The 23463-nt window shown below is 42.5% G+C and overlaps 1 protein-coding gene across 5 annotated transcripts in view; it reads left to right on the top strand.

Moving 5' to 3' along the window:
* The window catches only part of SCAF11 (SR-related CTD associated factor 11), a 71454-nt gene extending 48456 nt beyond the window's left edge, over positions 1-22998 (top strand). For 2 of the 5 annotated variants that reach the window (XM_075600126.1, XM_075600130.1), the window contains 5 exons: positions 14917-17940; positions 19029-19378; positions 20185-20409; positions 21646-21765; positions 22243-22998. In XM_075600126.1, coding sequence (XP_075456241.1) covers positions 14917-17940; positions 19029-19378; positions 20185-20409; positions 21646-21765; positions 22243-22356 — 3833 coding nt within the window. In that variant the 3' untranslated portion in view covers positions 22357-22998. Of the gene's footprint in view, positions 1-14916; positions 17941-19028; positions 19379-20184; positions 20410-21645; positions 21766-22242 lie in introns of those variants that run through there. The other 3 variants (XM_075600127.1, XM_075600128.1, XM_075600129.1) reach the window with 3 other exon arrangements.
* Positions 22999-23463: the final 465 nt, after the last annotated feature.

The following is a 23463-nucleotide window of genomic DNA, read 5'->3' as shown; positions in this document are numbered from 1 at the left end:
AATGAATTAAATCAACACTATCAAGCATCCATGTCATCAAATATATGATTATACTACCCCAAGTAACAACCTAATGTTGGTGGGATATAGAAGACATAAGATGCTGTAAGTCAGAGTATTAACCCCTCTGGAACAACTGAGACGTGTGTGTGTGTGTGTGTGTGTGTGTGTGTGTGTGTGTGTGTGTGTGTGTGTGTGTGTGTGTGTGTGTGTGTGTGTGTGTGTGTGTGTGTGTGTGTGTGTCTCCAACCCACCTGCTACAATTTCTACAAATGAGCACTTCAGTAGTGAATGTCAATATAGTGAGGTGCAAATACTGTGAGTGGTGAAGCTGACACTCACAGCAATATTGTTGGTGAGTTCACAGCATACGCCCTGTGAAGACACATGTCATGGATAGCAGGGATGGCAAGCTCACTGACTGTAAAAACTGGAATAAGTAACCAAATACTAAGGTCTATGCACACTGAACCAGGAGACTGCTAACACTACATTAAAACAGCTCCAAGTAGGAGACATTGCACGTCCAACGCGCGTTTCCCTCCAGCAAAGGAGCTTCTTCAGGGACAAAATTTACTGGGGGAGAGAGGACTGAACCCTTTTATACCCTTTCTAAACCTTGATTGCAAAATCAATAAACATCAGCTGTTGCGCATGCGCACTGCGCTCGCGCCAAAAACGGCCCAATAAACTACTCAGATTCTATTGAAATTGAATCTTGGTTAGATCTTAAGCATAGTACCTCAATTATGCCGTTTTTAAATGCTTCGCCGATCGTTTGCAGAGCTTCTGGAGCCATAAACCCTTCGCGACGCATGTAGCGTCTTCTGCGCATGCGCGGGGACATAGAAAATTATTTCTTTTTCAGCCCGTCTGTATTGCGCATGCGCGAACCGAACGCAAAGGCATTCAATGCGCAGAAGTTGGCTGATGGTCTCAAACAGCCACACTCCTGCTGAAAACACACATCCAGAGCTCCTAAAGCAAAATTGTGAAAGGTACTGGCCATGGGAAGGGGATAAAGTTGTACAGAGCCTATATAACGCATTTGATGTGAGTTAGTAACACATGCTAAATTAATCGCGGTCCCCCTTAGATATATAATACTCAACAATGTGTCAGAGTAAAATGCAGTGATGAACATAAATCTTTAATAATTAAAAAGAACATAAATGTCTACATGCGAGATGTTAATTGTCTATTAATTGTCTATTCTCATCATATAATTATTCAGCCCGTATACACACATTACACAGACACTAAACCCACAGCGGGGTTTAGAGCTCCAGTATTATAGTCACGAGTCTATACGAAAATAGCAAATAATAATAATATAATATCTGTCAATACCAGACGCTGGAAGCTAACACAATGGACATGGAAAATGACACGACTGGTCATGAGGAGAAACACAATAGAGTGTTTGTGCACAAAATGAAGGGACAAAAGAGATACAGTAATCAGACCAAAAAAACCCCAATTAAATAAATGGTGTAAAGGTAAACCCCTCATTGAGTCCATTTGGACTCCTGGTTTTTAACTTATAAATCCATTCTGCTTCGATACGAAGCAAGGATTGGTCAATATTGCCGCCTCTCATGGGGCATTTCAACTGATAAATGCCCATGAATTTGATGACGTTAGCATCGCCATTGTGGAATTGTGTGACGTGTCTGGCAACTGATGTTTCAGCAGAGTGCTCACCGAGAGAACCACCGAGCTCGAGACAAAACAGGGAGAGACTCTTCAGAGGCTAATGGAGGCCGAAGACTAAGTATTTCGGCTGGGGGAAGAAGTGACGGGCCTAAAAGACGCGATAGAAGACCAGGAGAACAGGGACAGGAGACAGAACTTGCGGATCCGCAACGTCCCTGAGGCTGTTCTCCCTGATCTCACCCGGCCGTACCTTCTGGAACTTTTCTCCTCCCTGTGTGGTGACCTGGAACCCAGAGACATGGAGATAGACCGGGCTCACCGAGCCCTTGGCCCCAGCTCGGAGGACCCGAACAGAAGAAGAGACCTGATTGTAAAATTCCACAGCTACACCACCAAGGAACGAATCCTGACAGCTTGCCGAGAAAAAGGAGACATTATCTTCCAAGAGGAAAGAATACAAGTCTACAGCGACCTGTCCAGAACCACCGTTAACAGGCGAAAGGAACTCAAACCTTTAACGCTGCTCCTGCGAGAAAGTGGCGTCCGCTACAGGTGGAGTTTCCATTTAGACTAACGGCCAGCAAGAATGGGAAATTCTTAACCCTGAGGCGCCCGGAGGAGATGGAGACGTTTGCGAGAGCACTAGGCCTCACTCCCCCGCCTTCCTGGGGATCAGTGGAGCGCCCGAACCGAGACGCTGAAGAGGAAGACGGGCCCAACAGCCCCTCCTGCAGAGCCGCTGCTCCAACCCAAGCGCAGGCAAAAAGAAAGTAAAGGAAAACCCAAAGTAACCTCCTTACTCCCTGTTGGCCGTTGCCGCAGACCTGTCCCAGCGCTGAGTGGATACGACCGCCTGCAGTGACCACTGAAGAGGAGACGCAAATACACCTGCTAGCGGCCGTCCACTCCGTTGAGTGCACCTGAACAACGCGATAAAATCCCCGGCAGCGCAGACGGCCCACCTGCATCATGGAGAGAGATCACTCGAAAGACTACACGCCCCTGAGGGGCTGCGGGAGACGAAACCATTGCCGAACTCGCGCCTGGGGGCCACTCTGCTGAGTGCACCTCGACGACGCACCCAGTACCCAGGCCTCATCAGAGACCCACCTGCACGAGTGGACCAAGGAGCAGAGCCGGGAGGGAGACGCCGGTTGCGGCTTTTGGGCGGGGTGGGGGGGCGGGCTGGAGATCCGGGGAGGGGACCCCGGGAGGAGAGTTCACTTGGAGTAGAGGGGGCCCCCCTCTCTTGCGGAGAACTGGCGGGAGGATGCCGCGGCGCCAGCTGCAGAGAGCCGTTCCTGTTCCTGAAGACGGTCTGGGGGGGGGGGGGGGGGGATCTGGACGGGGCTAGACTCCATGGGCCACGCAGAAGGACTGTCCATCCATATCCATAGAAGCGTACCTGGCCCCCTCGTGCCCCCCCCTCTCTCCCCCCTCCCCCCTCCTCCCCTCCCCCCTCTCCTCCCCCTCCTCCTCTCCCCCCCCCCATTATGGTTTATGCTTGTTAGAGTTAAAAAAGTTAAATATGATGTTAATGTCAAAACGTTTATCCAGAGGGACTCGTTGTTATAACTGATCAGCCAGAGGGAAACCACTGTTTGCATTACCTGAATGTATGTTTATGCAAAAGATTAACTGTTCCACTCGATCATCACAGGCCACCCCTACCCCACTAAGGAGCACCTATCCTTCCCTCCTTCCCACCCCCCTCTCTCTCTCTCCTTTTCCCTGTTGACTATATACACACAGGGAAAATGATTTTGAAAAAACCACTCGGGGGTCCACACCCTCCTGGACGAGCCAGTCCGTACTCCCGGGTCTACCCCCCAAGGACCCTAAGTCCGAATGCCGGTACGCAAACCCGGCTACACTCTATTGGGGGCGCCCTCTGGCCCCCATCCTCTATCTCTCTGCCTGCTGGTGCTGTCCCAGCAGTCCTTTACCCCTCCCGCCCCCCCCCCCCTCCCGCCCCCCCCCCCCCTCCACCCCCCCCCAACACCGCTGACCCAGATCTAGACAATAGGCCACCCTCTTCAGCTAGAGATGTACTTTCCTACCCCTCAGGCACAGTAATCAGTCATGGTCCCCCGGTTGGGAAAGGGGTGATCCGCAAAGACCCCTTCAGAGATAACATTGATTGGGGCCTGGCTAGCCATTTTTGTTATCTCCCTTAACGTTAAAGGACTACAGAGCCATAGGAAGAGAAAGCTAGCTCTCCAGGAGATGAAAAGATCCCAAGGAAATATTATCTTTCTCCAGGAGACACACTTCACAGACCACGAGCCGCTTAAAATATTTAATAATACATTCCCGCTGGGCTATTATTCCTCATTCAGTAGCAAGAAACGAGGGGTAGCCATCTTAATCCGCCAGGGAACTCCATTCAATTTTGTCAAAGTTTCAGACCCAGGGGGTAGATTTCTTGTGGTATATGGCTCACTGGCAGGCACGGCGATCGCCCTGGTCAACCTCTATGCACCAAACGAGAACCAATCAGAGTTCTTGAAAACAGTCCTAAACACAATCGACCCTATCTACCTATCCTCACTGATAGTGGGGGGCGATCTAAACATGGCCTTAAACCCACTGGAGGATAAGACACTCCCTCTTAACCGCCCACACACGGTACTATCCCTAAAGATGGGAACAGCATTTAGAGCAATTATCAAAGAATTTTCCCTAGTGGACGTTTGGAGATCCCAACATCAGGGCCAAAGGAGATTATACATGTTACTCCGCACCCCACCAGACCTATTCTCGCATTGATTACCTCTTTACAACCAAGAACGTCTTGGATGCCTCCCAAAAAACGGATTTATGCCCGATCACATGGTCGGATCATGCCCCTATCTCTTTAACTCTCAGTTCCGTTCACAAAGTCGAGCGCATTTAACTGGAAACTAAACGATTCATTATTGAATCACCCGGAAATAGAGAGAGAAATCAAGACAGTCCTATCAGAGTACTTCAGGAACAACTCAGGTTCAGTCCCATCCTCAGCGATACTATGGGAAGCCCATAAGGCAACCATCAGAGGTACTTTTATTTCCATAGCATCCCATAGGAAAAAAACTAAGGCAAAACTACTCAAAGACTTGACAGAGAAAATAATCAAACTAGAACAGCAACACAAATCCAACCCCTCGGGGAAAATATACAAAACCTTAACCGCCAGAAACGAGTTGAAAAAGATCCAACTCGAGGATGTCAAAAAAGCCCTTCGATGGACTAACCAGAGATACTATGATAAGGGTAATAAAGCTGACAGACTATTGGCCAGTAAATTAAGAGGGGTACAAAAGAGGTCCCAAATAACTGCGATCAAGAATAGGTCAGGTCATATATTATATAATGACAGACACATTGCTTAGGAATTCACCAAATTTTATACCAAATTATACAACCTCAGAACCCAAGAGGAAAATAATAGAGCATCAAGGCTTATGGCAGTCTCGAACTATTTAGATAGCTGCAACCTCCCATCCTTGACGGAGAAGGAGAACGAGACACTTAATGGGAAAATTACAAAAGAGGAATTGGCAGATGCGGTAAAAGCTCTAAAACTATCCAAAGCCCCCGGCCCTGATGGATTCACAAACGCCTACTATAAGAGGTTTCTCCCGTCCCTATCTCCTTACTTACTGGACTTGTTCAACTCCTTTTATGGAAGGTGACCCCATACCAGCATTGATGTCAATGGCTAACATAGCAATAATCCACAAAGAGGGGAGAGACCCAATGCAATGTGGGAGTTACCGCCCCATATCGCTGTTGAACAATGACCTAAAACTATAGAGCAAAATACTAGCTAACAGATTAAACCTCATCCTACCCAGACTTATCCATAACGATCAAGTGGGATTTGTCTCGGGCCATCAGGCTTCAGACAACACCCGCAAAATTATAAATATAATAGACCACATTAACCTTACAAACACCAAGGCAGTTCTCCTGAGCTAAGACGCAGAGAAGGCGTTTGACAGAATCAATTGGCTATTCTTAGACAAAACCTTACAAAAATTTGGCTTTAAGGACTCATTCCTAGAGGGGGTCCGAGCACTGTACCAAAATCCATCGGCGGTAATCAAGCTTCCGGGATGCACAGCGCAGAGATTTCCAATTACGAATGGTACAAGGCAGGGCTGTCCTTTGTCCCCTCTCCTCTTCGCCCTGACGATCGAACCCCTGGCGGACAAAATACGCAAGAGCATAAACATTCAGGGCGTACCAATTGGAGATACAAATTACAAAATCTCGCTTTTTGCCGATGATATAATACTGTCCCTAATCCACCCTCAAACATCACTTCCCAACCTACATAAAGAATTGGTGGAGTTCGACAAAATTTCGGACTACAGAATTAATAATGACAAATCGGAAGCCCTACACTTAAATGTACCAGAATCGGAAGTTAATTTACTGAAACTGAACTTTAATTATAGATGGAGTTCCTCATACATTCACTCCCAGGTATTTAATGTATCAGGTGAAGAGAGGGGTCATCGGGAAGCGCATACCGTGTTGAAACAAAAGACAAATGCTTATAGTGCAATATTGTAAAGTCAATGGTGTGATAATAAACTGCTAGCTAGGATGAATATACAGAATACTCACAAACGTGAGGTAGAAAAAGGCACATAAAGGTGTCTTTAAGGAATGGCTGTAATCCGTGCAGACGGGATATCACCAGACCGGTACTCTCCACACAGGACCTTAAGGTAAGACGATACTGGACATAGTGTAGACTGTATAACACATTTAATACGGGTAAAAACAAATCCAATCAACTCACATGATGTGTAAGGTAAAAAAGCATATAGATCACAACATGGATCTCTGCAAACTCTGCAACCGGATGGGTCTTCTTTCAAGTTTCCCTCTGTGCTGGCGTGCGTGTCACGAATGCGTATCACCGGCAGCCGGAAGTGACGACATCCGCATCCAGAGGTTCCGGTTGGGGCAAACAGCGTCACTCTACGCGTTTCACCTTCTCTAATGTATCAGGCAACTACCAATCACTGTACAAATATAATTACCCGTCCCTATTCGGGAAAATCAAAAAAGATCTGGACAAATGGGAAGACTACCAGATCTCATGGATCGGAAGGATGATCTCGGTAAAAATGAATATACTCCCCAGATTGCTATACTATTTCCAGACACTCCCGATCCATGTTCCCAGCCCTGAACTTAAGAACATCCAGAATAAAATGTTTAACTTCATCTGGAAGGGCAAAAGGCCCAGGGTGGCCAGATCGGTCCTCCTGACGTCAAGAGGAAGAGGGGGCCTGGGTGTCCCAGATATCACAAAGTACTATTTAGCGGCCCAGTTGAGGCAAGCCGTAGTGTGGAACGCAGACCCGGGTCTCTATTGCTGGCGAGATATTGAATCCCACTACGTAAAAACGCCTTCTCTGCAGGCCCTCCTTTGGTGCATAGACAAGGGGGATAAACCACCCCGTAGGTTCGACCTTGGTGCCATCAGACACGCCTGGGAAGTTTGGCGGAAATGCAGATCAAAGTTTAAACTAACTGCTCCAGGCTCGCTGCTTACTCCGATCCACAACAATCCCCATTTCCCCCCAGGATGTGAACCAAAACAGTTCGACTACTTTCGTCTGAAGGGGGTTAGGGTGGTTGCCGACCTACTGAGCGATGGAAGGCTGCTGAACTTCCAAGAATTACGAACAAGACACGAGACCCCAGAACTGAGCCCATTTAAGTATCTCCAAATTAGACATTTTCTTCAAAAACTGTCCCCAAAATTTGAGTATCCTCCCCTCACCAACTTTGAGAGACTCTGCCGAACTAGTACACATCAAACAGCATTGATCTCTAACATATACGCTGGTATGGAGAGAACAGCAGGCCCCTCCACTCATGACTACATGTCCAAGTGGGCGGCGGAACCAAGTATAGACATAGATAGAGAAGACTGGGAGGATATATGGGACGCTGCTTCAGGAACTTCCATCTGTACCACAACAGAAGAGAATATCTACAAAATCATGTTCCACTGGTATCTTACCCCAGTTAGATTGAAGCAAATCTACCCCCTGGCCTCAGATCTATGTTGGAGAGGCTGTGGACAGAGAGGAGACATGGCCCACATTTGGTGGTCATGCCCAAAAATCCAAAAATGTGGGCTTTCTATCCAAACTTTAATCCAAGAGGTAACTAGCCTCACATTAGCCCCAGATCCACTGACCTTCCTCCTGGGCAGGCCAATAGAGGAAATTGACCGCCCAGTAGGAAAATTAATCTCCTCCATCCTTACCGCGGTTAGGTGTGCTGTGGCATTCCCCTGGAAAAAGATCTCTCCCCCCTCCATTCAGGCGGTTAAGAGAAGAATAGACGACGTAATTCTTATGGAACGTCTGACGGCGTTTCTCAAACGCAAGACTACAAGTAACTACAAAATCTGGGAACCCTGGGAGATTCACTGACACCCGAGAGAATCCGATAGGAGAAACTATGACCACCCAGGCCACAGCCTGAAGGACGCCTGGGTCAGCGGCATAGGGGAGGCCCCCCATCCCCATACCCCCCTCTATTCCCCCCCCCTATTCTCCCCCCCCCCTCTCTTTTTCAGACCTCTCGCTCCCCTGGTCACCCGGTGACCCAGAGGTCGCGCCACTCTTGGTGGTACACCCCCCACCCCCCCCCCCCCCCCTCCAACATGGAAAATTTGAAAATCAAAGTGTATTAGGATACTGTGATGTGATATTTGCCTGTAAACTTGCCTGTTTCCTAATAAAAATGTTTAAAAAAATAAAAATGTTACAATCACTCAGAGAGGGTCATGTGTAATGATCTATCAGCGTGTGTACAGAGCAACTACGCTATATTAACCCTTGTCTGAATGGTGAGAACATACATATGTGTTATCCCTGTTGGTGTTACACTGTAAATTAAAACCACTATTAATATAACTGTTTAATGCTTTAATCCATATTTCATGTTTCTTATAAGGAAATATATAAACTGCACTGCACTAAATTATGAGTTTAATACTCTTGCTGGATACGTTCTGGCCAGATTAGTGGCCCACCGCTGTGGAGAGATGAGGCAATATAGATACATAATAAAACATAGTTGCAGCAATCAGCCAAAACATGGCTAACCTGCTACAACAGGGAAGTATATGTATTCTTAAAGCAACAGAGCCAATCCCTGACTATCCTACTACAAAAAAGTATTTACACTAAGGGGACATATACATGTATGGAATGATGACAATATTGAGATGGACTTAGTCTCACAGAATAGATTTAGACAATTAAATAAAGGGAGTAAATGTAAATCCTTCATTTAGACCATGTGGATATAAAGTTTTTAGGCGATATATCCACTCTGCTTCTCGTCGTAGGAGTTTTTGATCAATGTCACCACCACGTATTGTATTCTTTACAAGATCTATCCCCAAGAATTGAAGACATCTAGGGTTACCATTATGTACCAAATTTACATGGCGTGCTACCGGTGTACCTGCTTGGTTGACAAGAGTTAACATGCTCCAACACGCGTCTTCGTAGCTCACGTATAGTTTTGCCTACGTATCTTAGGACACATGCACAGTTGATATGATAAATCACATTAAAGCTTTTTCAATTAATAAAGTGTCTTATCTCATTTTTTTTGACTGGTCATTATTGTCAAACTTTTGGTGGTCTGCATATATTGACAAGCCTTACAACTACCACAGGAAAAGCAGCCTTTGGGTGGATTAGGTAACCATGACTTAGATGTCTTTTTTTGGTGGTGACAGTGAACAAGATCATCTTTAAGATTTTTTGATCTCCTACTTGTCATGCTTGGGGTCTCATTAAGCACTGACGCTAGGTCACTGTCCGATCTTAGAATATGCCAATAGTTAGAAAATATTTTTTTGATGTCATGCCATCTGTGACTGTAAGTCCCCATGCATCTAATTTGCGTATCCTTGTAAAGAATACAATACGTGGTGGTGACATTGATCAAAAACTCCTATGACGAGAAGCAGAGTGGATATATCGCCTAAACTTTATATCCACATGGTCTAAATGAAGGATTTACATTTACTCCCTTTATTTAATTGTCTAAATCCATTCTGTGAGACTAAGTCCATCTCAATATTGTCATCATTCCATACATGGATATGTCCCCTGAGTGTAAATACTTTTCTTTGTAGTAGGATGGTCGGCTCTGTTGCTTTAAGAATACATATTCTTCACTGTTGTAGCAGGTTAGCCATGTTTTGGCGGATTGCTGCAACTATGTTTTATTATGTATCTATATTGCCTCATCTCTCCACAGCGGTGGGCCACTAATCTGGTCAGAATGTATCCAGCAAGAGTATTAAACTCACAATTTAGTGCAGTGCAGTTTATATATTTCCTTATAAGAAACATGAAATATGGATTAAAGCATTATTAAACAGTTATATTAATCGTGGTTTTAATTTACAGTGTAACACCAACAGGGATAACACATATGTATATTCTCACCATTCAGACAAGGGTTAATATAGCGTAGCTGCTCTGTACCCACGCTGAAAGATCATTACACATGACCCTCTCTGAGTGATTGAAACATTAGCAGTTGTTCTGCAGTAGCTGCGAATACTTATTCAATTGTCAAAAGGTATAAATATGCAGCTGGCTGGTGTATCCCGTCATCCACTTGCCCCTGACGAAGCTCTGCCTGGAGAGAAACGCGTAGGGCGTGGGCGTAGTGACACGGTGACGTCACGTGGTGCCTCTGATTCTGATACTACCGATGCCAGTGCAGCTTCGTATGACCCCTATCTGTATACCGTAGTTGGGGTGTCAGGCTACAAATTAGCTAAGTATTACATTACCATCTAACAGAGTGTTTTTTGTTGCCAGTTATCAGCAACAGTGTGCATCTATATCGCTTTCACTAGAGATGGGTATTCCTGAGTAAAATTTGACAGCGATGTTGGAGCTGTGCTGTTACTTGGCAAACAGCGTTTATATGCTAGTTTAGCTACATAGGGATTCCCCAATCATATCTGTGCACCTTTACCTCTGTGTGAACATTTATTATTGTGATGTAAATAGCACATTGTTTTCAAAGGCTTCGGTATATGCTGCAAAATTATTTATTGCCATATAAATTGTGTATTTTGGCTGTGTGACTTGCAGTGGCATCTAGAAGTGTTTTATTGGTTACTAGACTTCATTATTAACATCTGTAGATATAATTCTTTAACTAATGAATGTGTACAGGCAAGTAGGAGGATATATTGTCAACAGACATATTTGCATATATGAAGAAATAAACAAGCACAAATAACACCACTTAAAACCAATAACATTTAAATAATATACTGTCCTTAGCGTGCAGCTCCCGACACAGGATTCAGACCAAATCCAACCAGCAATCGAAGAAGAAACAGGTGCGCAAATCACATCAGGACATCGAAAGGAAGTAGAGACACAAAATAGTGCAATATTGTCAACCCCAACAAATGAAATCAATGTTGAAAGCTCTATAAAATTTGCACTCAACGTGTACAACGTGATAGTAAGGCGTTGTGGTTATTAGAAGTTACCAACTTTTGTTTTCAGATAGGTACTCCAGATCCATAGAAAAGGAAGGGAAATCCATATACAAAAAAGGAAAAAGCAAAATAGTATAATACTGCTTTTAATATTAAAAACACAAAGTATTCCACTTACATAAGTGTCTTTGTTGTGAGCATTCAGACCACCCTGGGTCATATGGACAGACGGTTGTATTCACAGCAACAGCATCTGCTCCACGGCCGTCACACCATGCACTGGGCTGAATGAAGTCCTCCACTCTGGATGTCACCAACAAAGTGCCACTCTGTAGTCAATGATTCACCCAACGCACGTTTTGCATATATATTATACAGTTTTGAAGTAGTATTTATCATTATCAGTTAAGGCAAAATGAATCAGTAAAGATAGAACCACATGTCAGTTTTAATTTTATATTTTATTTTTTCACTTTCACCAAGGTTTTTCACTGTATATATTCACTTAAAAATTATTGGTGTGGTGTGCACCACAAATGTACCTTCTGTGGATGATCTTGTGATTGTCACAATTTTCATTCAATTGTTAAAACTATTAACTTATCGTACATAGGTAGCACCCATTTGTGTCAAAATTATGACACATGCAAACTATAACACAAAAAGAAAATTATCTATAATAATTGTGAGCGGTGTGTCCTGTCTTCTGTGTTTCATCTTCATACATAAAAGTAGCATTTTGGAAGAATCCCTGCTCCGAAGAGCTTACAATCTAATTGGTAGTTAGGAGGAACGTAGAGAGAGTAGGAGGGCATTCTGGTAAGTGTCTACAAGGGGCCAAGCTTTATGTATCGGGTGTATAGTATTCTCCACGGTGCTACTCATATGCTTCTTTAAGCAAGTGGTCCTTAAAGGTGGATTGAGTGTGTTAGTTGGTTATTGAGAGGAAGGGCATTCTAGAGGGGTGGGGCAGTCAATGATAGGTTTAAGGCGGGAGAGGGCTTTGGATACAAAGGGGGTAGAGAGAAACTTCCTTGAGCAGAACACAAGTCGGGATTGTGCATAGCGAGAAATTAGGGCTGATATGTAAGGAGGAGCAGAAGAGTGTAAAGCTTTAAAAGTGAGGAGGAGAATTGAGTGCAAGATTTGATTGGAAGCCAGGAGAGTGATTTTCAGCAGGGGAGACGCTGAGACAGATTTCCACCTTTTTAATATGTTCCTCAATACAATCCACACAATAAGTAATTAGCCAAGTTGCCGATCTGTGAATATTTGCTTTGGGGGTTCACTAAATGGCCGTCAGTGCAGCAGAAGAGAACCAAAGATGTAAAGTTCTGTGAGGAAGATCATGTTACCAGACAGTCGCTAAGTACAATTGGTGCACTGCAAGTGCAGGGCTCGGGTGTGCCAGAGCCTGTTTCAGAAGAGGAAGGGGGTGTGACTTTGTAAATGGTTGCTATAGAAACACAAATGCTGGTTACATTATAATACATTAAAAATGTCATTCAAAGGTGTGAATCTATCTTCCATTGGAAGATAGATTCGCTGGTGTATCCAACAAGCCTATACAAATAAACCTCTGGATTGTCCAATAGTGGTTGAGGTGAATTCCACAAGGGCCATAGCAACCACTTGCGTTATCAGAGGATATATGCAAGGCATCTACTTGGTCTTTTCGAAACACGTTTATTCTGCATTACAAGTTGGATGCACCAGCCTCTGAAAAGGCTAGATTTAGGAGTAAGTTGCGGCAAGCAATCATTCCAGATGCTTCTCATCCTAAAATAAGGGTCTGCTATGGGACATCCCCATAGTATGCACTGTCCTGGGGGACGATAAAGGAATACATGTATTATCATTTTTCTTGGAACCGATCCATGCACAATATTTCTTCCTGAAGAGATTTGACACAGTAGATATGTTTTTAATGCTCTATGATGTAATAGTTCTTGGAAAGCCTATGCATCTAGGCTAAACATAACTGGGTGTCTCCTGCAGGAAAAGCCTTTTTTTAATTGTAGCAAAAGGCTGTCCTATTCCCACAGTTGGAGGTGCCTAAATTACCCATCGTATGCAGTCATGGAGGGAATCAGAGAAAAATAATGGTAAATATATTCCTATTTATGGGATGGGTGAATTAATTCTGCAGCTGAAGATTTGCCTAGTTTGGTTGACAGTGTTGGTTAGCAGATTCTGTTTCCCTCTTTAAAACTAATCAAAATTATTTCAATCTAACCAAGGAAGGTGTGTTGTACAATGTTATAAAATACATTATTACTACAATACAAACTATATTTGTGTTCTTGAATGGTCCTTAAAGCGGTTATGGCTCAGACGTTACTGAACAGGTAAATGCTTAATCTCTCTTCCCCAGAAATTCACTTATACAGTAACTATAGATTTTGAGATGAGCATGGATTGAGTGGCGGCAGGGGGAGGGGGGCAGGTAATTGTTTGAAGCATGTAGTCCTTTTGCTGAATGTAAAATTTACAACAAACTGAAAGCCTTATGCCATTCTCTCCCCCCTCCCCCCCTTACATTCGTTTAATTACTTCAGATTGTAATGTTATTATAATTTTGACGAAGTTTAGACATTAGGGGGTCTGACGTAACCGCATTAGGGTCAAAGCAGCCATTTTGTTTGATTATTTTAGTCTTGTCTTTGTGAGTTTTAATGTGATCTTTCTATGTGAAGAAATCTGTGTGAAAGTGAGAATGGAATGTTTTCGCTCCTAGCTGACTTTATTGATCTTTCCTCATCCAATCGGCTTCCAAATGAAAGTGTAAACAGGCCAGATGTTATGAGAAGCCTGTAAGATAAGCTCAGTATCTCATACAATGTGCCAAGTGGTAGAACTGACATCACATTTAACCCCATAATGATTTTTAGCTTACATACATTTATTATGTATTACAAAATAACATCAGCTTTAGTATTGTTATGTATTACAAAATGAGGTAATATTTAGGGACGTGCAAGCCCCCCCCCCCCCATAAAGGGGTGGAGCTTTAGGTTTTAGGGTATAAATATATGGCATACCGTGTTATCTGGGGGAGAGAGCTTTTTGTTTTGAAGCTGTCTCCACTTGTGCACCTGAAATAAACTCATTTGATAACTGAATCTTTGTTGTAACATTTTTACAGCTTTTACAATTTGGAGTGAGGAAGAAACATATTTAACATAATGCATATGCTACTTTTGGGGTTTGCCTAAAACGAGTGAAAGCTTATGCCAGATCTTTTGGAAAATCTGAATATCTTCACTTTTCCACTAGGTTACAACAAAAAAAGTGATTGTGGTAAATTGTGTGTACACACATCCACCCACTTTATTTTTATTTATTTTTTTAATAAAGAAAAAGCGAAATGTTGATACATTGCTACATTTTTGATAAAGGAAATGAGCAAATCGAAGATTAGTTATTAATTTGTAGATGGAAGATGGGTTTTCTCATTAAAGTGACTGCAAGTTAACATCTGTGTGGGAATTTGTAAGTAGACTAGAAAGGTGAAGCTGAAACTTGTAATGCATTTGTAGTAATTGCCATCCCAACACTGCAGCCTGCAATTGTTTTTAAGACCTGTGTAGATTTTAACGGTAGTGGATTATCATTTTTATGCTACGGTCATTTCAAAACCTGGATTAATTATCATGTCCAGCAAACTCATGTAGTCTGTTCTGAAAGGTGTGGTATGTACAGTATTTTCAGTGGATGATTTTCTTTTCTTTTCCCCTTGTTTTCTCAAATAGATTTTTCAAAGAGAACATGTGTTCACTCTGGTGCACAGGAAGGCACTGAGAAGAAGCAAGCTGCTTCTGGGGCATCAAATAGCAGAGGAACAAGAAAGAAGACTGTATATTCAAGCACTAGGAGGAGATCTACACGCAATAGCAAGTCTGAGGATGTAAACCAACTTCCAAGCTCACCAAAATCCAGTAACTCTGATCGTGATACGCCTGGTTGCAATAGCTCCTCTGCAAATGTTTCCTCGTCTGAACATTCAGTAAAAAACCCTCCAAAACAAAGGAAAAGAGCATCTAAAAAGGGATCTCGGGTTCGGAAAAGCCTTAGGTCAGCAGCACAAACCCAGGAGGAAGCAAGTGAAAGCGAGGAGAATTCTGCAAATGAGTCGGAACAAAAACATGATAAAAAGCCCAAGGTGGGTGGCAGTGTCCCCCTTGTGTCCAGAGAAGACTTATCAGATAGGGCACAATCTGATGGGGAAGAACCTTCTAAACACCCTTCAGAAAAGGAATCGCAGCCTGTGGGTGTTCAGTCTCCAGCTTCTCCTATCTCCACAAATGAGAATCCGTCTGAGCAACCTGAATCTGTTTCCCCTGCCATGCAAAAAGGAGAACTTTCTATTATGGAAGATTTGCCATCTTCTCCAGCCTCCCAAAATGAGCAACATTCTGATATGGAGGACTTGCCAACATCTCCATCCTTGAAAAATGGGCAGAAATCCAAAGTCTTACCAGCTTCTCCAGCCTCTGAGAATCAACATGATTCAGGGGGAGAGGACTCTCCAGGGTCCCCAGTTGAAGAAAAGCAGCATCACTCTGAGGGGGTTGACTCTCCAGCCTCTGAGAAGCAGCATGACTCTGAGGAGGTGGGCTCGCCAGCCTCTGAAAAGCAGCATGACTCTGAGGCTGAAGACTCGCCAGCCTCTGAGAAGCAGCAGGATTCTGAAGGGGAAGACACTCCAGCTGCTAAGAAACCATATGAGTTTAAGGAGGATTCTCCAGCCGATGACAGGCAACTTGAGTCTCAGGGGGAGGAATCTTTAGCTTCCTTATCGGCTAAGGATTCCAATGAGTCTGACTCTCCAGCTTCCCCTGGGGGAAACCTACAGTCTAAGAGGGAGTATTCTCTAGAACCTCCAGTTTCTTTGAATGAGCAACTGTCTGAGGGAGAGAAATCGCTAGACTCTCCAATCTCAAAGAATGGACAACACGCTCCTTTCTCAGAAGACTCGGTAATGAAAAGTGAGGCTGAGAAGTCGCTGGTTTCTCTCACTGTTGTGAAAGTGAAGCAGGCTGAAGTGGACAACTCTTCTACTACTGCAGTTTCTGTACAGGCGCAGCAGTTTGAGACCGAAGCAAGACAAAACCTAAATCAAACTGTTTCAGAAGTGAAGAATGCCACAGAACCCAAATCGGCTATGTCTGAGGAGAGATGTATTTCGGAGCAGAAATATGATAATGGGGATAAACAAGCCAATGGCTCAACATTGGGTATTGGAGAATCAGCACTGAAAGAATGCTGTGGAGGGAAAGGTACCCCACCATATTTGCCAGAGGCAAATGAGCATCAATGTAGCCGTGAAATACATATGAATAGAACTGAAATTCCTCCGCTTCCAGAACCTGTTTTAAATAAAACTTCTACAAGAGATAAGGTTTTTTCAATTGAGCAACAAATTGAAAGAACCTCAAAATCCACGGAAGCAATTGCAAATTCCAGCTTGGTGACTACCGGTTTTCAAGGCTCTGTAAAGCCAGCTAATGTTTTAAAAGAGCGAACAATGCAATTGAGTGTTAATACTGAAAATGGAAGTGCTTCTGAGGTGACCAATGAGCAACAAAAGATTTTTTGTGAAGATGATAATGAATCTATACCAATGGAATGTGAGTCCTTGTGTAGTGATCATAATGAATCTGAAATTGACCATCCAGCAGATGTTAAGGAAGATGAAAATGTGACATCTGAATTGGATACTCTGATTTCTGAGAAGAAAGATGAACTGAAACCCCCAAGCACAGAGCCAAAGCAAATAAACGATGACACCATTAAAAAAGAATCTCGGACAAGAAGGTCTAGGTTTCACTCTCCCTCGACAAAGTGGTCCCCCGAGAAAACTGAGGTAAAGGAGACACCGAGATCTCGTTCCCGGTCTAAAGTTAGAGACACTCCTCCTGCTAAACCTAAATCTAGATCACGTAGCAGAGAGAGAGATGGAGACCGTGATCGAAGTGAGCAATGGAAAGGACGAAACAGGGACAGGAGACACAGAAGGCAGTCTAGGTCTCAATCTAAAACCAGGTCTCGCTCAAGATCTGGATCATGGTCCAGAGCAAGAAACAAGTGTACTGCACCTGATAGGGATGAGAAGGATTGCAATTCTCCCCCCTGGAAAGAGAGATGGTCAAATGACAACTGGAAAGGTTCTAGAGGAAATGACCGGTACAGACGAAATGAACAAGAGAAACCAGAAGAAATTTTCAGAAGTGAAAGGCATGTCAATAAAGATACTGCTGAACAACATCCTGCAGAAAAAAGTAAGAACGATTTCCCAGATTGGGTGATGGAAAAGATTAAATCTACTGAGAATAGAGCCAGAGGTGCAAATAGATCAAGAGGTTCTCCTAGGGGGTCTCACTGGGAAGATAACCAATATAGTTCAGGGGATTCATGGAATAAAAATGTTTGCTCAGATTGGAACTCACCCAGAGGTTTTAGTCGCGGTCGAGGCAATTTTCGAGGGGCTTTTGGATATGGAGACCAAAATGAAAACCGTTGGAACAGTAGACCGCCCTTCTCAGTGAGTTCAGGGCATGAGTCTTCAAGGTTCGCAGAGCATAGAAATTACAGACCGAAATATGAACAAGATCAGTTTGACTCAGCTGCTGATCGCTCTGGATGGTCATCTGCATCAAGTTGGGCTGTCAGAAAAACACTTCCTGCTGATGTACAAAATTACTATTCAAAAAGAGGAAGAATCGCCACAGGCTCGCAGGCAGTATGGCCAAAGCAGGAAGAGTCTCAGGACCAAGGTCTGTATCGCCAAATGTCCTGTTTTTGTGTGTGTGTGTGTGTGTGTGTGTGTGTGTGTGTGTGTGTGTATAATGCATGCGTTTCTTGGCAACACTTACTACGCCACTAAAATAATTTGTGATATTTATTTAAGGCATCACCAACATACTTTGGGGCAGCAAGCCAATTATATATTTTCACTAATTTTGCCAAGTGTAGCTTTTTTACTTGACTATTCAGGCATCAGTCTTCATTTTAGTGCAAGTTATGGATAACCAACAGAAAAATACAAATGACAAATATGTAATTGCAAACCATGAAGAAATTCTTAATTCAATGCTCCTGGCTGACCTTATTTGTGGTTATCTAATACCATTTGAGATGGCCTCTTCAAAACAGGCCTGTCACAAAGTAAAGCATTCCAGTATTTGATATATACTTTCTGAAGTATGAAAGGTGGATTTTATGGAATTTTATTTTTGTAAATTAACTTCTACAAAATGACCGTGCCAATTAATCAACCCGCAATGCTACTTAATACAAAAGTTCATAGTAGAAACTAATAATGTATTCTGCTTTTTATATTAACTTTTTCCCCCATTTGTTTGCAATGAAAACTGACCAGATAAATGAGCAAACCCAAGTATCGTAGTGGATTTCCTAACTTTGCAAGCTGAATGAAATATTTTAAGTAATGATGAATTACATGTGGTCATAGTATAAGTATATATAATGGTGCACAGCACCAGTTTCTTTCATATATTTGCCAAATGTACTTTAATAAAATTAGTCAATTTGAAATGTAAGCATGCAGTCACCTATTATTAACCATCTATTACCATTTTAAAATGGTCTACTAATTTGCCGTATTGCCCACCTAGCTCCAGAACATCATGGTATTCGTTCAGACCTTATTTTCTACTTTTTAAATCCCAAGTTCATTCAAACCAGCAACAGTTTTAGATCTCCATGAAAAATGTAAACTTGGAAAACCAGAACTGGACTCACTTATAAAAAAAATAAAGCGCATTTGCCAATCATGGAAATGTAATCTTTCGTGGCCTCTAACAATTTTTTCTTCTCCCCCTGCCCCCTTCCCCTCTCGAAGTAGATCAAACCCTTAAAGACCAAGCAAGTCAGCAAGGTGAAGGCTCTCAGATCCCTGTAAATATGATGCCGACTCAAATGAATGTAATGCAGCAACAAATTAACGCTCCTCCCCAGCCTATGAATATTTTCCCGTATTCAGTGGGTGTCCATCCTCCCTTGGTGAACATCCAACACAATCCATATAACATTCATCCACAGCTACCCATGCATCTCCACCCAGGAGTGCCTCTTGTTCAGGTATCTGCACCTACCAGTGTGCCTCAGGGATTGCCCCCTCCTCCACCCCCTCCACCGCCATCCCAACAAGTCAACTACATTTCTTCACAGCCAGATGGAAAGCAACCGCAGGTATGTTCTTTAATATTCTGGCCTTTGAGCATCATTTATACTATTGCAAATAACAGCCTTTTTCTGCTGCTCTTCATGACTTCTGCCTTTTATTTAGATTAGCTAGAAGAGGCTTTCAAAGTATCGTTTAAGTTACAGAACTTTTTGCGGTATATTGGTAATCGCTTCACTACCGCCTTTTTGTTTTGTTGTTTTTTTTTTATTTTAAATAAGTCAAAACAAAATATTTATATGTAGATAATGAATGTGACTATTTTGTATGTTGGCAGGGTTTTAGATTGTTTATATAGAAAGCCTTTTGACTTGTTTACAAACTTGGTTATACAGCTTTGTATGCATCAGGCGACGTGTTGTTGGTTGATTGGAACATGTATATTAGTATGATGCAGCATTTTGTAAAACAAGCATTTTAACATTTCTGGATGTCTTTTCTATTAGGTTTATACAATACCCTACCCCTTTTTGCGTCTTGTCTTTTCTATTAACCTGTTTTTTTCCTAATTTTGAGGGTGAGGTTAACTAAGCGGTGCTCGGCTTTGGCATATCATTGATTTGAAATTGCTTAAAGGTGTGCTATGGCTCATCACCGTTTAGGAAGTATGGACATGAAAGATGAATTTAAGGTTGTCTTCATGGCCTGGAGATTTAGTATTAAATTGGCATAATTAAATACAATTCAACAGGTGAAATAAGTACTTCAAGTATGAGAATATGGTTAAGTGAATTTTATTGACTTATTAGACACTTAGTATGTTAATGCCTGATTAAAACCATATATATTAATTCCTCATAACTTTTTAAAACAGGCTAATCCCAGTGCTTCTCATGTAAGTAATAACTTGAGTGCACCACTCTTGCCTGCTCCAACAGCAGCCTTGGGAAATGTGGGATCTTTGGGAACAGTTCTGGGACCAAGCTCTGCTAGTGCTGCATCAAGTTACAGCAAAGCCCCACATACTTCCATAATACTTGCTGCTCGAAAAGAAAGTATAACGGTGGAAGCCAGTGCAGATAGCTCCAAGAAAGAAAAGGTACATTCGTCTGTCAATACTTTTGTACTGGAGTCTGTTCTTTAGTTTTAATTCAGATTTGATATCGTAAACACAGGATCTCCATGTATTAAAACAAAATACATTCAAGTACATAAACTATACAGAAAATGTAAACGTGTGGCAATGGTTTCCTCTGATCTTCATTTCTTCATTCCTGTATTCACACCACTAACATATTTGTAAAGTACCTATTGTATGTATTGCTTAAGTGACAGTCCGAATGTATTGACTTAATTGCTCAATTGAAGTCTTGTGCAAGTTATGGTTTGTTTTCCATGTATTTAGTGAACCTTTAGGCTACGGCCCCAGTCCTCCCCTGCTGCACGTCCGCCTGCGGCATGTGCAGTCTACAGCCGCGATCGGCGGCCTGTAGGGAGGGCGCGGCCATGACGGGGCATATCTGCCCTGCCATTGGCTGCGCGCTGACCACGTCGCGGCAGGGGAAGACAAAATAATTTGTCTTCCCTGCTAGTGTACGCGTCACAGCACTTTGCGTGCACACACAGCCACTGGGGCCTGCCCCATAGATGGCTGTGGTGTGGCGTGTGCCACCGTGACCTCCGGTGACTTAGCCGTAGGCAGCCCTGAAAGGCAAAAGGGCCAGCATTCTAGAGACACTTATGATAGAACACAAGCAAAGAAAGCATTGTTACCTTACTAAGGGGAGATAATGGCCCTGGATGTCTGCTGGCACAAATTTGCAGCCAGACTGCCAGCATTGTGAAAGTTAAACATTTTGCTACTACTGTACTTGCACATTGCAGACTCGTTCATCAGTTAAGGCAGGGGGCGCAAACGTTTTTCCCTGCGCCCCCCTGCCGGATGACCTCCTCTCCACGCGCTCCCCTCCCTCCTTACCTTGATTTCCGGCGCCTGGACGTCGTGGTGGCAACGTGACGTCACATGTCGCGTTGCCATGGCGACGTGTCTCCAGTTGCCGGCTGAATCATGGTAAGTGAGGTTTAGAGGCCCTGCAGCTCCCTCGACACTTGAGTGCCTTCGGGAGGCGTGCGGGACCTCTGTAAACCCTGCGCCCCCCACTTTGCGCACTGCTGAGTTAAGGCATTAATTATATGCAAGGTTTAGGTTTTGAGGGGAGATGGGGGGCGTGCTTAATGTGCCAACTATTTGTTTAAACTTATTATTTTTTTATGTACTAATTAAGTTTGTTAATTTGTATTAATTTAAAAAAAATCTTTTTATATGTATTGCTAGAAAATCCAAATTCAAGAACGAGCAGCACATGAAGTAAAAGTGGCTATCAAACCATACTACCAAAATAAAGATATAACAAAAGAAGAATATAAGGAGATTGTAAAGAAAGCCGTAGATAAGGTAAGTGTTTATGTACATAAAAGTTTTATAAAATGTGTAGTCTTGCATGGCTATATTAAATGCTGCTCCAATTAAACAGGAATGTTTAGTTAAATATTTGATTTTTAAGCCATTCTGCTGCCTTTCTGCCAATTGTAAAATGTTAGTACTTTTTATGGGTAACCTTTAAGAAAATCCACTGTTTTAAACACTGCCCAAAGCAGGCATATCGGGTGGATCAATAGATAGACCATCACTATTGGAGATGAGCAACCTTAAAGCAGCAATCCAAGCATCCCATTTTTTTTTTACATGGGATTGAAGCAGGGTGTCTGGCGCTGAAACCCATTCATTCCACTGGGAACACCTCTCATGGGATTTACATGTATGATAACTCTACAAATGTCTTTAAACCACAGGCATTTTATTTCGATGGTAGGACTCCGGAACCTGAACTGCGTTTTGTGCTAAATGTTTTTTTGTTTTTTTTTAATAAAGGTTTGCCACAGTAAGAGTGGAGAAGTGGATTCGGCTAAAGTGGCAAATTTGGTGAAAGCATATGTAGACAAGTATAAACACTCTCGAAAAAAGGGGCCTGACGATAAACCCTGAGGAGCAATTGTTCACTGGAATCAAATGAGTAGATTTTAAGGACTGCAAATATAATTGTCAAAGTGCAATTTCAGTGTGTCTCATTAGCAGAGTTGTTCACAACTGTGATTGGAATCAGGTTTTGATAAAATTTATTTTTCAAGGTAGGAATATGTTTGATTACATTTAAATGTCTTTCACCTATTCCCCTTTTCCCCACTTTTTTTTTTTTTAAACCGGCTTAAAGAATTTTTCTTTTTACTAGCAAATAATTATGGTTACTAAATGATGTACAGCATTTTGACTTATCAATGATGTGCGTAATAATTATTGGAGATTTCGATCTCAGTACTTGGTTTTGGACCAGGTATGTACAGTACATGTAATCTGTTGGGTAAAATTTCTGATCATAAGAATCACTTTGATTGTGTTTTTTCCCCTTAATTGTAGTGAAATGTTTTCCTTAACTCATTTCTAGTCTAACTGGAGACACTGACTTTCAGTGTACGAAATGTATGAAAGTGTCTGTATCTTGATAGACTGTTTAGGAAATAAACTTTCTGAATAACAGTATGCTACTGCAAAACCGTGTCCAACAAATATATATTTTTTTAAGATGGACACCAACTATGGCGACACCAAATAAATATTATGCTGCTTGTTTCTGTTTTGTTTTTGGTATTAATGTTTCAAGGCATAGAAAAAAAAATACCTGGTCTTGAACACTAGTCTTTTATATAAACTGCAAAATTGTTACCTTGACTGTTGGTTAAGTGTAACATCCCACGCAGAGGTTTTATCTTGTATATGCTGTGGGAAGCAGCACAACATTTTTGTAAAAATCTTTCTGAGCTTCATCCTTTACATAAAATGGGTGGTTCAAACAAAACCTAAAATCAAGATTTGGATAGGCAGATTAAGTTTCTGCACATGGTGTAGACCGTACAAAAATCATAAAGTAGTCCAGGTTTCCAATAACCAGCCCCTACCCAAATATGCGTGCTTCTGTGATTTCCAGTATACCGGTTTATCCTAGTAACTCGTAGAAAATGTGGTTCTTAAATCAAAGTTTATATATTCAGTACTGCCTATGTAGGCATAGATCTGGGTGTTCACTATAATAAACCC

This window comes from Ascaphus truei, chromosome 5 (genome assembly GCF_040206685.1).
Source record: "Ascaphus truei isolate aAscTru1 chromosome 5, aAscTru1.hap1, whole genome shotgun sequence".
NCBI lineage: Eukaryota > Metazoa > Chordata > Amphibia > Anura > Ascaphidae > Ascaphus > Ascaphus truei.
The sequence above is the reverse complement of the archived record's forward strand: the minus strand, read 5'-3'. Positions and strand labels throughout refer to the sequence as shown.